Raw genomic sequence first — 15,974 nt, forward strand, 5'->3', positions numbered from 1 at the left:
TATAACTGATAAATTTTATTTGTATATCTAGGTATTCCTGCTCTTATACATGAGCGTATGTACAGCATAATGATAACGTAGTCATTCCATATATAGATTTATAATATATTCGTAATAGTCATTATGTTTAATACAAGATAATTAATGATACTATGCAAAATAACCTGTATTCCCTCACCCTCCCCAAAATTTTACCATCACCCACAACCACAACCCACCCCAAAATGATAGAAACATATATTATGAAATATAAAACTACCCCCCCCCCACACACACACCTCCACACTTCCAAGCACCACTGACTTTCCCCCGCATCATCTTCCCTCCATAAACTAAACTTGCCTATATTTTACCATCCCCCACAACCCCCACCCAACCCAAAATGATATAAACATATATTATGAAATATAAAACTACCCCCCCCCCCACACACACACACACCTCCACACTTCCAAGCACCACTGACTTTCCCCCGCATCATCTTCCCTCCATAAACTAAACTTGCCTATATTTTACCATACCCCACAACCCCCACCCAACCCAAAATGATATAAACATATATTATGAAATATAAAACTACCCCCCCCCCCCCCGGCACACAACTCATCCTCCCTCCATAAACTAAACTTGCCTATATTTTACCATTCCCCCACAAGCCCAAATGATATAAACATACATTATGAAATATAAAACTACCCCCCCCCCCCCAAAAAAAAACAAACCCGACCTCCACACTGCCAAGCACCCCTGACTTTCCCAAACATTATTTATAAAGACAATCTGATTTCAAATCTCCGTTTTTATATAACTTGTCAAGTTATCTTGGCCATAAACTTTTATCTTCGGGCGCCGAATCACAAACTTAAAGATAAAAAAAATGAAGATTTAGATATGTAAATGGCCGTTTTTGCTATTATAGTTCAAAATATATAATTTCATTCAAATTACTTTATTCTGACCGACGTTTTAGGTGTTGGGAGATGTAGCCTTGATTGTTAATTATCAAAGCAACTGTACTGGAAAAACGAGACTAAGTCCCCCCCCCCAACTCGCTGTCATATCTCTCCGCCCCTACACCAAATCGACTGTCTTTAACTTACCCCCACCCCCCGTCATAACCCACCCTCCAGTCTCACCCCACAACACCTCCCTAGCATACAACACCTTCCTGACTTGCCTACCTGATTCTACCTCACTGCCCCTTAACTATCATCTATACCAACTTCCTGCATGTCCCGGGGTCGTGGTGGCTCGGTGAGTAAGACGTTACCTCGCTAACCACTAGGTTCCGTGTTGGGGCCTGGTATTGGCCTAGAAAGTTGTTCGGGATTTTTCGGCCCGCCCTCGCCTATGATTCAGGATAGGGACGACGTATAGTCGCTCGGATGGACGGTACATAAAAGAAACCTTGACAGGTAGAGTTTGAAATAAAAGAAGGTTGTAGTGTCGCTGTCCGGGACACATTTTCTTATACCACACTGTATGGTGTATGCCCGTCTTCATTAACCCAGTCGGGGGAGAAAAGTAGGACGTTAAACCCAATTTCATTTTCTCCCTGAAATGTGGTGTATAGAATTTTCAATTTATAATCCGAAAATAAGACGATCAGACACAAATATATCTCTAATGTCACATAAATGGTTACTTTACCGTGGTTTCCGTGTCGATGTGTTCATAAAACGAGCGACCAGATGGACTAATATCACTAAGTTGATTTATATAATTCTGAAATAAAAATTAAAATTCAAAATTCAAATAAACGAGATTTCATCATACAAATGATTAACAATAATGGTGCTTTTCAATTATTGGATACAATTCTTTCGATTCCATATTACGGTAATAAATCTGATTTCTCCTTGAGGCATAGAATTTGTGGTGGCTAGAAACAAATATTTTCTAATAACGAAGGCGAAGGTGTGACAAAATGCGTGATTTCGCGAAGGTTGAAAGTTCACTTCTTTCCGCTCTAAATTCGCACAGACTCGATTTTTGTTTCAAACTTTCCGCATAATTGTTCGAATTGGACAAAAAGCCTAGATTCCGTGTACAAATGAAGTGAACACTATGTAATGGCAGCGCGGTTAGGAAACAGGATTCACGCCGACGGAGCTGACCTGTTCAGGCGTTCGAATGTGACAAATCACCGAGGCCCGGTATGGTTAGTGAACAGGTCTTTCAACTTGTACGAAATGGCACCTACAAGGCTGACAAAGATATTGTCATAGGCGTACGAGTCAGGAGGCAGCTGCCCCCTAACGTTCGGGCAATCTGACTATTCGGGTAGACGGGTAAATTGAAAACAAAAATTATTACTTCATCTAGTTGGCAAAAAAAGTGCCAAAAATCTAATAAAACACTAATTTTTACTTTTCTTGTAATTGAATACAACGAATTTGTATTGAATTGACTATGGATTAAAATATTTCATCTGGAGCCACTTTGTGCGACATTTTTTGGTTATCGATTATTATTTGTGAATGCAGCTGCAACAGTCTGATTGGATGGTTTGAAGTTGCTAAATTCACGGGCTAGAATAGCAGAAAAACTCATTTGCAGCGGTTAAATTTTCCAAATTTGGGGTTGCTTGGGATTTGGGATTCAGGTGGGCAAAGAGTGGGATTACGGTTGCAGCAGTTAAATTTTCAAAAATTTCCCCCGACGGTCCCATCTCCGTGCACTGTAAACGGTTGATTGGAATTCGAGTCAGTCACATCACATTGAAGTAATTGCTGTATTCACGGGCTGGAATAGCGGGAAAACGCGTTTCCGACCATCAAATGTTCCAAATTTACTTTGCAGGTTGTGTGCACGTGTGTGTGTGTGGGTGTGTGTGTGTGTGTGGGGGGGGGGGCTACACGCTACGCTCCACTCCTTCGCCTCTCGCAGACATATGGCACCGTCGTCTGTCCAAACTTTCAGTGAGTCCGTATGTATAAATAATGAATTACACCCACCATATATTTATCGTTGATCTTATACAAACGTATACAATTTGAAACAGCGTCTTCTTTATATTATATATTATTATTGGCATACTTATTCAACAAGAAAGTTACTCAAACATCTATTTCAGTTTTACACATGTGACGGCATAATGAGCATAAAATGACTATTCATTTCATTCGTGCAAACCAGTGAGGTGTTACGATAGAAATAGAAGAGAGAAGATGTCTTAACGCTAGGGTTCCCACCATCACGTTTCGCCGTCAAATTTTCTTGGTGTGCACGGTAAGCCCCACTCCTTCGCCGGCATCACCGTCTGTAACCCAAAATATTTTCAGGCATTTCAGGTTTTGCCCCCTAACACCGAGCCCGTACCCCCATCGGAACAAAATGAAATGAAATGAAATGAAATGGAGTTTAACGTCCTACTGTTCTGCTCCTAACCTGGGCTAATGAAGACGGGCATACGCAATACAGTGTGCTATGAGGGAAATTTTGCCCGGACAGCGGCACTACGGCCTACTCTTATATCGAATTCCAACTGCCAAGGGATCTTTTACGTGCACGCCAATGTGTACACGGGACCTCGGTTTTTCGTCCCATCCGAACGACTAGACAGCTTTCCTTGTCAGCCCCTCCGTCCTGCATCACTGACAAGGGAGAACCACGCCGGAAAATCTGGATGAACTTTCTCGGCCAATGCAGGGATCGAACACTCGACCTCCAGGCTAGCGAGCTAGCGTCTTACCCACTTAGCCACGTGATCCCCCGCCCATCGGAACAGTATTTACATGTAAATAGTGGTCGCTTCAAAGATTATTATTTGACCGAATAAATTAATAGGCCAATTTCTTGTCATGGTTTTTACCTTATGTGCATCTGTATCAGATCTCATACGTCCATCAGTAGTTGATTCGTTAATGTTTTCTTCGCCCAGTGCCGGGTTGTACGATGAAATGCTCTCAAAACTGTAATGATTCAATAGAAGAATACAGGATTAAGACTTATTACATCCTTATTAAAGTGTACTGTCCTGTTCCGTCATTAACAGAGTGGGCTGTTCTATTCTGTATTTAACTTTCTCTTGCGTTGTTAAATATACATTATGTAAGATTAAGATAAAGATCTAGACATTCGTGCTATAATAATTCGAAAATAGATAACTTAAAATGAATAATTTGAAAGTTTCATTCCAATTACTCTATTGAGAGCGAAGATATTAGCCTTTGAAGGTTTGACAAAAAGTGTGCAATAATTGCAACTACCGCCTTTTATTTTTAAATTACATTAAAATATGGCTGAACTGTTCTAATCTATTGCATATCGCAGATATCACATGCCATCGAGAGTTGATTATGGCCTGGATCAGTTAATTAATTTCTAATTAATAATTTAGAAAACATTTCAGGCTTAAAGAAAGACCTGCAATAGGCAGATTTAGCTCTTGCATAACGTATGTCTAACACAGTATGATGATCTACCCAACACTACTGGTTTATTGAGTAACGTCTCCCCATTAAGAAAATTTAGCGATCATTTTCGAAGGGCCTAACAATTTGACTTGAAATTTTCAAACAGGAAAAATCGCCCGTTGTTTGTTTTTGATCGATAAATCCACATTTATCTCCAGGGAAATCTAGGACTTCTCCTTAACAAAGTGTGATGTGATGTTAACAAGGTGCACTGTTCTTAACAAATGCGCTGTTCTAGTCCATGTTATATAGTGTACTGTACTAGTCCGTGTTAATATAGTGCACTGTTCTAGTTCATGTTAATATGGGGGATGCTCGATTGAACGTTCCAGAATTGAATTCTCTCAATCCCCAAAACAGTGTCAATCGAGTGAAAAGGAGAATTTCGGAGTACAACGCATGTGCCGGCTGCATAAAAAATATATCAACCAATCATGGCAGCTGAAACATATTTGCTATCTAAAATACGTCATGATTCTACTCACACCACCTCAGCTGTTGGAACTGGCAGAACTGTGACAGGACTTAATTCCGTATCACTTGATTGCGATTCTGTCAATTCGGGACGTTCCGGAGTGACAATCGAGCATCCCCATAGTGTACTGTCCTTGTCCGTGTTAATATAGTGAGCTTTTCTAATTCCTGTTACGAAAATTACTTTGACATCGTGGCATGTTTTTAGAATCAAGTTGGTAAGACATTCCAAATAAATACGTACTCATAATATTTTGTCTGTAGACGTGCTCTCCTTTTAATCACAATAACTATGATAATAGTGATGATGATAATAACACCAAATATACTACAACTTATAATAATGATATAATTTGTTGATAATAATAGTTTCTCTATTTCTTCATCACATTTCTCTCCACTGTATATCACATCAGACGTCTCATCACATCTAGAAAGGTAACATATGGGTTTATAGGCTTAGAACGAACAAACCCGGGGGAATAAAATCACTGTTCTTTAGAATTCCTACAAAGTTTAAATGGCAGGACTAATACCCCATGATTATACGCCTACACAAAATAAACCCACGCTAGGTGTCATAAGGGCAGAATAATGACGCACTCGTGTTAGACAGGCTTAATACAATTCAATTCCGTGGGGCTTATTTGCAATTTCGTCAGTGAAGATGGTTTCAGACAGAATTGCAAGTCAAAGCAATCCGAACAAGTAAAATAATAATAATTTAAGGTTTATATATCATATATTATATACAAAATTAAGTTAACGGACGCATTAGTTAAGATTAGATACAGAGCTGACAGTTCTCGCTATAATAGATAAAAATAGATAATGAAAACAGAATATGCTGAACTTGTCAGTCAAATTGCTTCACTCTGAACCGAGATATTAGCCATTCAATTTTAGTCTCGCCTCGATCGTCATTAATACCGTTGGCACGATAATAAAGTCTCGGTTATCCATTTTTACGTCTAGTCATCCATCACAAAACGTATTCAAATCCACAAAATGTAACAGGCGGCTAACGATGGTATCGTGAATTGATTATGGTCTTGATAAGTTATTTAGTGTTTAATTAATAATTTAGACAACATTTAAAGCGTAAAGAAAGACCTGCAATAGACAGATTTAGCTCTTGGATAATGCATGTTTAACTTACCTACACTTGGGTTGTCCTAAATGTAAAACACATGTACCGTATTTACCGCAGTTAAAACCATCACACGAATCTCTACAGATTAAACCATTGTTAGACGTTCTACTACACGTGCTACCAGTAGGACATGCATCTATACAAGGATCGGTAAATCTAGCTGCTTCACCTGTTGATTAAATAAAAATGTGCACGCAGTCGTACGCCTTAGGTCTGCCTTGTGTCCTCCCCACCCCAGCCCAACCATATTCTGTATTTAGAGGTGTCAGTCATAATATGTGATAGAACTGGTTAAACACATTCCAAATATAATTTTAACACATAGATCATTGCTACGATAGATGCGTAATAAAGGTTTCAACAATCGGAAGTGACGAACCTGAAAGAAAAACACGAGTTATCCGTCTGCATAACTGTCTGAATTGACGAGTGATAACAGATACATGGGCGAATTTCTGCTCACTAATAATTCCTTCAAAGACCAACAGTTGTTGTGTGAGACTGTGAGGGGATATCTGACAATTCATTAAAAGAATGGACTGTCACTAGATAAGAGAACACGAAAGTAAAATAGAAAAAGTCAGTGCATTACCATTTTTTTTATTAAGTATAGAATGAATAAAAAGAAGGGAATGTACGGACTATTTCTATTTTTCTCGTGTTCTCTTGTCTAATGACATTTAAAAACTTTATCGAATTGTTAGATATCCTCTTACAGTCTTATATTACAACTTTTGGTCTTCTTTAACATATGACATTTTCCGTCTCCGTTTGAAAATAAATCATGTAAATACTATGGCCCGTCCTTCACACTCATACAAGATTACAGAACAAAGATCAACAACGTCGTTCAAACGTCACCGGATTTCACTAGTGCTGTCAAACATCAAATTTTTAAACCAAAAGTTATTCGGGTGTAAAATAAATATGTTATTTGTACATTTATTTAATTCTTTCGTAGGGCGTAACGTCCGCTTCCATCGAGGGTGATATCACAGACAAGAAAATTTATTTTAGTGCATCCGCATAAATATTTCCTGGGGGAGGAAACCGGAGTACTTATAGTAACTCTATTAGGTTGAGAAGGTACCCATATCCCAAACATTCATACCAGGGATCGAAACCACAGCAGCAAGCCAGGGTGACCGGCCAGCTAGTTCTCGGAGTTGTTTATATATGTCCCCATTAACTTACCAGAATTTGTAAAGTTGTCTATTTGTCGTTTTGTGTAGTTCTTATCAACAGGTGCTGGTAGGGTAATAATATTATTAATCCTCTCTACAACAGTTGTGTTGATTTGTTTTGTTGTGTTTTCACTGGTTTCAAGTAAATCAAATACAGCATTATAATCACATATTATACTTCCATTTCTGTAATAAAGATAAGCTTTATAATCACATAAAGCACTTTATAATCACATATAACACTTTATAATTACATATTACTATCCTCTGTGTAATAAAAATACGGCATTATAATCACATAAAACATTTCCTTCTCTGTAATAAAAATACAACTTTATAATTACATATAATAAATATACAGCATTATAATCACATATAATACTTTCTTCTGTGTAATGAAAATACAGCTTTATACAGACCCCTACGCCCAAGCGAATTATGGAAATAAAATGGAACCATAGGTTAGTCCTGAAATGACCTAGTTTGTGTCGAGTGGACGTTAAACCCCATTTCTCTCTCTCTACAATGTCCATGTCGATCGTACATGAATTGGCGGAGCAAAAGACTTTTTTCGAAGAGCTACAAAATGTGTAGTGGTTATTTGGCACATGGTTTTATTTTTGTAGACAGCAATACTTACTTAAATCCCAGTACTTCGATTTCTTTGAATCCATCTGTTCCTTTAAACGCCTCCGTAAGCTGTAATTACATTAATAAGCCAATAAAAAGAGGATGGACATACAGCAATTTTGACAAAAAGTTTTTCCTTGTTCTGTTAGATATGTCAGTATACATATACCCGAACCATGGTATAAACAAAGTTCGAATCTTGCATCTTGGCAAACCATTCTGTTTGCGTCAGATAGATGCTAGAAAATCAATGTATAGTAAATGTTATTTTTCGGATTTCCTGTAGCGTCAGATAGATGCTAGAAAATCAATGTATAGTAAATGTTATTTTTCGGATTTCCTGTATGTCCCAATGAAGAATCTCACCAATTATGGAATATAATTACAGGGTTTTACTCACAAATAATTCTATGAAGAACCTTACCATTTTGCGGTCTAAAATTTAAAAATTAAAATTCAGTAATAAACGTTCGCAATTATCCACTAATGAATTCAAAATTTCGAAAGGGTAGGTGTGCCTTTTGCTAATTTGGAATTTCTCGAATTTAATAGGTTTTTGTGTTTCCGATGAAACAAATTTAACTTATGTGTACACAAATTTTTATTCCAGGACATACATGTATCTCATAAACCTTTCAAGATATTTTCAAGAAACTTTGTATAAACATCAACCTGCTAATTAGACATTTCTCAGACTTGATAAATTTCTCTGTTGAATGATTTTTTAGTTTATACCACAACACATCTGACTTAGTTTTTGGTACAGAATTATTATTCTAGAGAATATATCAGAAGTGTTTAAAATACCCTTATAACCTTTTTACATTCACCAACCTAGTATTTTATTATTCATCATTAATTTGTAAAAACCTTGCTTGTAATCTGCATGTACATTTATTCAGTGTTGCAGAGGGGAGAAAACATGAATAAATTTGAGGATTCTACTAAATCATTTACATGGCAACGTAAATGTCTGGAGTACAATCGTAATGGTTCTTTGCATAATTTATAGGATAAATGCCTTTTATAAGTTATTTTGGTATTTGCAATTGCACTATACCTTCATTAAATGGCCCAAACAGATATACATTACATTAAAGTCATGTATATATGGAAGCTGCATAAACAGATTTTTTATTTAAAATTGGACGCCATTTCTTTCCACTTGAACAATAGCTCTATTTGGTAAGTATTGATCTCTAATTTTTAAAACCTGGGGATAGTATAGGGCCAAAGGTAATTGACCTGTCTTGGTTTTCAGAAATAAATGGCAATATCTATTAAACAGCGCCACAATATCAGGACAAGTGACACTAATTGCGAAATCATATATATTCAATGTTGATTACCAATAACATAAATAAGTTGTTTAACCCTCTCCCTTCCAAACAAGTACAAGGTCGCGGGGTGTTCAGTCATCTTGTTTAAACTGAACCAGCGTCATCATTCAGAGAAATAGAACCTTCCTTTTTATGGATGAAGAACTTATCAACAGACACAGGTGTCGACGATATATATCATGAAAATGTTAGTATATAAAATTGAAAGTGAACACTTACACCTTCAGTATAGTTTGCTTCGTATGATTTGTATATATCAGTTGTTTTGTCGGTAAGATTGTCATTAAATGGTTCGTTGGATCTTACAGACAATTTAAATCCGTAATTATTTACATCTAAAAAGTAAAATTAAGATATTATCATTTGTTCATTGGTGTACGTTCTTTTGTCGAGATTGCAAGCTATTGTTTTTGAATGTGCATTTAGACATGGCAAGGTTTGGGGGCGTTTGGAAAAGTGGACAATGAAATATTTATGAAACATTTTCTTTTTATTTCGCTGGAACAATAATAGTTTATCCTATCATCTTGTAAGATGTGGGGAAAATATATTCTACAAAATATATTAATCTGTGGTGTTTTGCACCACAAGAGTTCCACAAGATATTGAACTTAGAAAAAAAAATCATTTTTTTTCCCAAAAATTTCTTCTCAGAGCTCCCTATATGCCTGTGTGGTACCACATTCCACAAGATTTGGGTCTGTGGTGTTTTTCACCACAAGAGTTCCACAAGATATTGGACTTATAAAAAATATCAATTTTTTCAAACATTTTTTCTCATACCTCCCTATGTGCCTGTGTGGTACCACATTCCACATTATGGCATACCTACCCACCTAAGATTATCCACTTAATCCAGAAACTGCACTTTAAAACAACATGAATAATATGCTACCCGAGTCACAACATAGATCTATTCCAGTTTGCTACAGTAGACAGTGTTTCCTACTACCATCCAAGGTAATTAATTGCATGTGTTAAAACACATGGTCATATGGCATAAGAAAATCTTTTGCAATTCCACCAAAGAACATATATATAGGTGCTGATGGATTGGGCATACCTCATGCCGTTGACATTCACACTTTACACGTCAAGTCCACGGAGCAATATAAAGAGAAATCCTCCAGTGTGATGAACTGGAGAACAAACCACGACTAACCACCTTTGGGGTGGGGGCAAAGAAAGTGGCTTAATTTGTACAGTAATCGATGAAAATCTGATGTCATTGCATTAAGTATTCCATGGATGGAACAAACAAACCAAGCGGGCGCTCGTTTCAAACCGGAGATGATTTTAATGAAACTACTAGGTTTGTCGGTTGACATCTGATTCTACACAGGGATATAACCATTTAATACATATTTTCACGAGGGTTTACTTCGAGAAGCTGTTGATCGGTTAATATGGATTAACAAAACAACGAATTATACTCATCGTTGTATATTCGTTGATGTCATGGAGGGTTATAGCCCAGAAAATGGGAAAGAAATAATATTGTAACGTTGTTTTATTTTCCAAAATATATTGGTCTTATATACATAATGCACACATCTATGGCAAGGTTTGGGGGCATTTGTGTGGAACTTTTCACCACAAGAGTTCCACAAGATACTGGGTTTCTGAAAATAAATACATTCCCCAAGACTTTCGACTTAAAATAATTTTCATAGAGTGTTTTGGGTCTGTGGTGTTTTTCACCACAAGAGTTCCACAAGATATTGGACTTCTAAAAAATATCGATTTTTTCAAAAATTTCTTCTCATACCTCCCTTTGTGCCTGTATGGTACCACATTCCACAAACGTTTCGACATAGTGTTTTGGGTCTGTGATGTTTTTCACCACAAGAGTTCCACAAGATAATGGACTTAGAAAAAATATCAATTTTTTCAAAATTTCCTTTCATACCTCCCTATGTGCCTGTGTGGTACCACATTCCACAAGATTTTCGACTTAGAATAATTTTGATAGAGTCTTTTGGGTCTGTGGTGTTTTTCACCACAAGAGTTCCACAAGATATTGGACTTAGAAAAAATATCAATTTTTTCAAAAATATCTTCTCATACCTCCCTATGTGCCTGTGTGGTACCACATTCCACAAGATTTTCTACTTAGAATATTTTTGATAGAGTGTTTTGGGTCTGTGGTGTTTTTCACCACAAGAGTTCCACAAGATATTGGACTTAGAAAAAAAATCAGTGTTTTCAAAAATATCTTCTCATACCTCCCTATGTGCCTGTGTGGTACCACATTCCACAAAATTTTCGACTTAGAATAATCAGATCATTGATATTTTTTCTAAGTCCATTATCTTGTGGAACTCTTGTGGTGAAAAACATCACAGACCCAAAACACTATGTCGAAACGTTTGTGGAATGTGGTACCATACAGGCACAAAGGGAGGTATGAGAAGAAATTTTTGAAAAAATCGATATTTTTTAGAAGTCCAATATCTTGTGGAACTCTTGTGGTGAAAAACACCACAGACCCAAAACACTCTATGAATATTATTTTAAGTCGAAAGTCTTGGGGAATGTATTTATTTTCAGAAACCCAATATCTTGTGGAACTCTTGTGGTGAAAAGTTCCACACAAATGCCCCCAAACCTTGCCATAGATGTGTGCATTATGTATATAAGACCAATATATTTTGGAAAATAAAACAACGTTACAATATTATTTCTTTCCCATTTTCTGGGCTATAACCCTCCATGACATCAACGAATATACAACGATGAGTATAATTCGTTGTTTTGTTTATCCATATTAACCGATCAACAGCTTCTCGAAGTAAACCCTCGTGAAAATATGTATTAAATGGTTATATCCCTGTGTAGAATCAGATGTCAACCGACAAACCTAGTAGTTTCATTAAAATCATTTCCGGTTTGAAACGAGCGCCCGCTTGGTTTGTTTGTTCCATCCATGGAATACTTAATGCAATGACATCAGATTTTCATCGATTACTGTACAAATTAAGCCACTTTCTTTGCCCCCACCCCAAAGGTGGTTAGTAGTGGTTTGTTCTCCAGTTCATCACACTGGAGGATTTCACTTTATATTGCTCCGTGGACTTGACGTGTAAAGTGTGAATGTTAACGGCATGAGGTATGCCCAATCCATCAGCACCTATATATAAATGTTCTTTGGTAGAATCGCCCAAGTTTTTCTTATGCCATATGACCATGTGTTTTAACACATGCAATTAATTACCTGGGATGGTAGTAGGAGGCACTGTCTACTGTAGCAAACTGGAATAGATCTATGTTGTGACTCGGGTAGCATATTATTCATGTTGTTTTAAAGTGCAGTTTCTGGATTAAGTGAATAATCTTAGGTGGGTAGGTATGCCATAATGCCTAAATGTATTTTCCACATTGTTGTTGATTTGCCACCCAAATCAAAAGCCTTGTTGAAATCCACAAAACAAGTGACCCCACCATCTATCTATAAGACTGTCTATGTATCTATGTATAGAGTGTCCTCTAATAATTTCCAGTCACATCGCCGGTGCGTCTAAAATCATGCGTTTGTGAAATGAAATGTAACGTCCTACTGTTCTGCTTCGACTTGACTTATGGAGACGGGCATACACCATGCAGTGTGCTATAAAGGACATTTTTCCCGGACAGCGGCGATAAGCTCTACTCTTATATCGAATTCCAACAGCCAAGGGATCGTTTACGTACACGTCAGTATGTAAACGGGATCTCAGTTTTTCGTCCCATCCGAACGACTACAGAGCTGTCCTTGCCACTGGGAGCGAACTCGCGAACTTCAGACTAGTGAGCGAGTGTCTTATCCACATAGCCACCGAGGCTCCACGTGCCTTTGTCATTTAACAGTCTTGTTGTTTCCATTGTTATTTATCTGACCTAGTTTCAACAGTCTACGGAGTTTGCGCTAGTGTGAAAATCGAATTAATCAAGTGAATTTAATTTGTAAACTCATTTGAGGCTTAATAGATATAAAGCTGTGTTAATATAAATACAAATGTCAAAAATGAAAAGATAAGAAAAGATTACAAAAAACCTATGTTTGGTTTACGAGTTGGATAAATTGTATTTGCTTCAGGTGTAAGAGATGACCCTGAAAGAACAACAAATAATTAGGGTTTTTGTTTTAATATTTAAAATCGCAGCCTTAATAGTAGCCGTCCCATATTTCACAAGGTATTCGTAGACTATAGGCTGCAAATTAAACATCAACATATATGTAGAAACACCGCGAAAACCTTGTTTGGAATTTGTTAATCAATGGATTTGCTTTTCGGGATTACTCAATTAAGTCACTCCATTATTCAATTGTGTATTTATAGCGTTGGTACATACATATATCTAGGCATCAAAAACTGACTGGAATGTGGGGACCTGGCGACCATCGTACAAAAAAATTGAAAGTATATATTTCTTAGAAAACTTCATTCTGGTGCACATGACTAGGATATAGATTTGCCAGAATCACACTAAATTAACACCAAATCAACAGGTTCTTTTCAATAAACTTAACAGCTCGATTAATAAAAAGCATTTATCCTTTTCTAAAAATGTGACAAGTATCTTGCACAAAAAATGTTGTGGACGGACGGAATGTTTACCTGATATTGTCGTAGAAATAGCCGGTGCAACTGTTGGTGGTGCTGCTGTAGAGGTCGTCATTGTTGTTGTAGAGGCCGTCGTCGCTGCTGTAGATGTTACTTCCGTAGACCCTTGTGCACTTGTAGAAGCCGTTGAAGTTATCGTAGGGGTGGTGTCTGCTACTGTAGATGTCACTTCCGTAGGCCCCGAGGTCGTCGTTAAGGCTGTGGAGGCTTCTGTAGATGCCACTAATGTAGACAATGTCGGTACTGCTGTAGTGGCCGAATCCGTAGAGAATGTTGTTGGCGCTGCTGTAGAGTTCGTCGTTGCTGCTGTAGATGCCACTTCCGTAGACCCCTGTGCACTTGTAGAAGCCGTTGAAGCTATCGTAGGGGTGGTGTCTGCTACTGTAGACAATGAAGATGATTCTGTAGATGCCACTGATGTAGAGTCAGTTGATGCCACTGATGTAGACAATGCTGGTTCTGAAGTAGACAATGTCGAGACTGCTGTATTGGCCGAATCCGTCGAGAATGGTGTTGACGCTGCTGTAGCGTTCGTCATTGTTGTTACAGAGGCCGTCGTTGCTGCTGTAGATGTCACTTCCGTAGGCCCCTGTGCACTTGTAGAAGCCGTTGAAGCTATCGTGGGGGTGGTGTCTGCTACTGTAGACAATGTAGATGATTCTGTAGATGCCACTGATGTAGAGACAGTTGATGCCACTGATGTAGACAATGTTGGTTCTGCTGTAGACAATGTCGAGACTGCTGTAGTGGCCGAATCCGTCGAGAATGGTGTTGACGCTGCTGTAGCGTTCGTAATTGTTGTTGCAGAGGCCGTCGTTGCTGCTGTAGATGTCACTTCTGTAGACCCCTGTGCACTTGTAGAAGCCGTTGAAGCTATCGTAGGGGTGGTGTCTGCTACTGTAGACAATGTAGATGATTCTGTAGATGCCACTGATGTAGAGACAGTTGATGCCACTGATGTAGACAATGTTGGTTCTGAAGTAGACAATGTCGAGACTGCTGTAGTGGCCGAATCCGTCGAGAATGGTGTTGACGCTGCTGTACCATTCGTCATTGTTGTTGCAGAGGCCGTCGTTGCTGCTGTAGATGTCACTTCCGTAGACCCCTGTGCACTTGTAGAAGCCGTTGAAGCTATCGTAGGGGTGGTGTCTGCTACTGTAGACAATGTAGATGATTCTGTAGATACCACTGATGTAGAGACAGTTGATGCCACTGATGTAGACAATGTTGGTTCTGCTGTAGACAATGTCGAGACTGCTGTAGTGGCCGAATCCGTCGAGAATGGTGTTGACGCTGCTGTAGCGTTCGTCATTGTTGTTGCAGAGGCCGTCGTTGCTGCTGTAGATGTCACTTCCGTAGACTCCTGTGCACTTGTAGAAGCCGTTGAAGTTATCGTAGGGGTGGTGTCTGCTACTGTAGATGTCACTTCTGTAGACCCCTGTGCACTTGTAGAAGCCGTTGAAGCTATCGTAGGGGTGGTGTCTGCTACTGTAGATGTCACTTCCGTAGGCCCCTGTGCACTTGTAGAAGCCGTTAAAGCTATCGTAAGGGTGGTGTCTGCTACTGTAGACAATGTAGATGATTCTGTAGATGCCACTGATGTAGAGACAGTTGATGCCACTGATGTAGACAATGTTGGTTCTGAAGTAGACAGTGTCGAGACTGCTGTATTGGCCGAATCTGTCGAGAATGGTGTTGACGCTGCGGTAGCGTTCGTCATTGTTGTTACAGAGGCCGTCGTTGCTGCTGTAGATGTCACTTCCGTAGACCCCTGTGCACTTGTAGAAGCCGTTGAAGCTATCGTAGGGGTGGTGTCTGCTACTGTAGACAATGTAGATGATTCTGTAGATACCACTGATGTAGAGACAGTTGATGCCACTGATGTAGACAATGTTGGTTCTGCTGTAGACAATGTCGAGACTGCTGTAGTGGCCGAATCCGTCGAGAATGGTGTTGACGCTGCTGTACCATTCGTCATTGTTGTTGCAGAGGCCGTCGCTGCTGCTGTAGATGTCACTTCCGTAGACTCCTGTGCACTTGTAGAAGCCGTTGAAGTTATCGTAGGGGTGGTGTCTGCTACTGTAGATGTCACTTCTGTAGACCCCTGTGCACTTGTAGAAGCCGTTGAAGCTATCGTAGGGGTGGTGTCTGCTACTGTAGATGTCACTTCC

The 15,974-nt window shown here is 38.6% G+C and overlaps 1 protein-coding gene across 1 annotated transcript; it reads right to left on the minus strand.

Moving 5' to 3' along the window:
* Positions 1 to 717: 717 nt before the first annotated feature.
* Positions 718 to 15,905, minus strand: LOC126832663 (serine-rich adhesin for platelets). Its single transcript, XM_050563525.2, has 10 exons — positions 13,798 to 15,905; positions 13,233 to 13,289; positions 9,419 to 9,534; positions 7,870 to 7,928; positions 7,240 to 7,415; positions 6,052 to 6,214; positions 5,137 to 5,322; positions 3,815 to 3,914; positions 1,651 to 1,725; positions 718 to 861 (listed from the first exon to the last, which is right to left on the minus strand). The coding sequence occupies exons 1-10, from the start codon at positions 15,779 to 15,781 to the stop codon at positions 787 to 789; spliced, it is 2,991 nt and encodes a 996-aa protein (XP_050419482.2). The 5' UTR covers positions 15,782 to 15,905; the 3' UTR covers positions 718 to 786.
* Between the last annotated feature and the right edge of the window lie 69 nt (positions 15,906 to 15,974).

The sequence above is a fragment of the Patella vulgata genome, chromosome 9, assembly GCF_932274485.2.
Source record: "Patella vulgata chromosome 9, xgPatVulg1.2, whole genome shotgun sequence".
Classification (NCBI taxonomy): domain Eukaryota; kingdom Metazoa; phylum Mollusca; class Gastropoda; family Patellidae; genus Patella; species Patella vulgata.

What these genes read in the sequence shown, in the direction of transcription:
- LOC126832663 (XM_050563525.2), bottom strand. Translation starts at nt 15,781, where the DNA reads ATGACGAATGGTACAGCAGCGTCAACACCATTCTCGACGGATTCGGCC. An exon ending in AGACAACTTTACAAATTCTG is followed by an intron (nt 6,215 to 7,239) that starts GTAAGTTAATGG and finishes TTTAATCAACAG; the next exon opens with GTGAAGCAGCTAGATTTACC. An exon ending in TTAGGACAACCCAAGTGTAG is followed by an intron (nt 5,323 to 6,051) that starts GTAAGTTAAACA and finishes TTACCTTTCTAG; the next exon opens with ATGTGATGAGACGTCTGATG.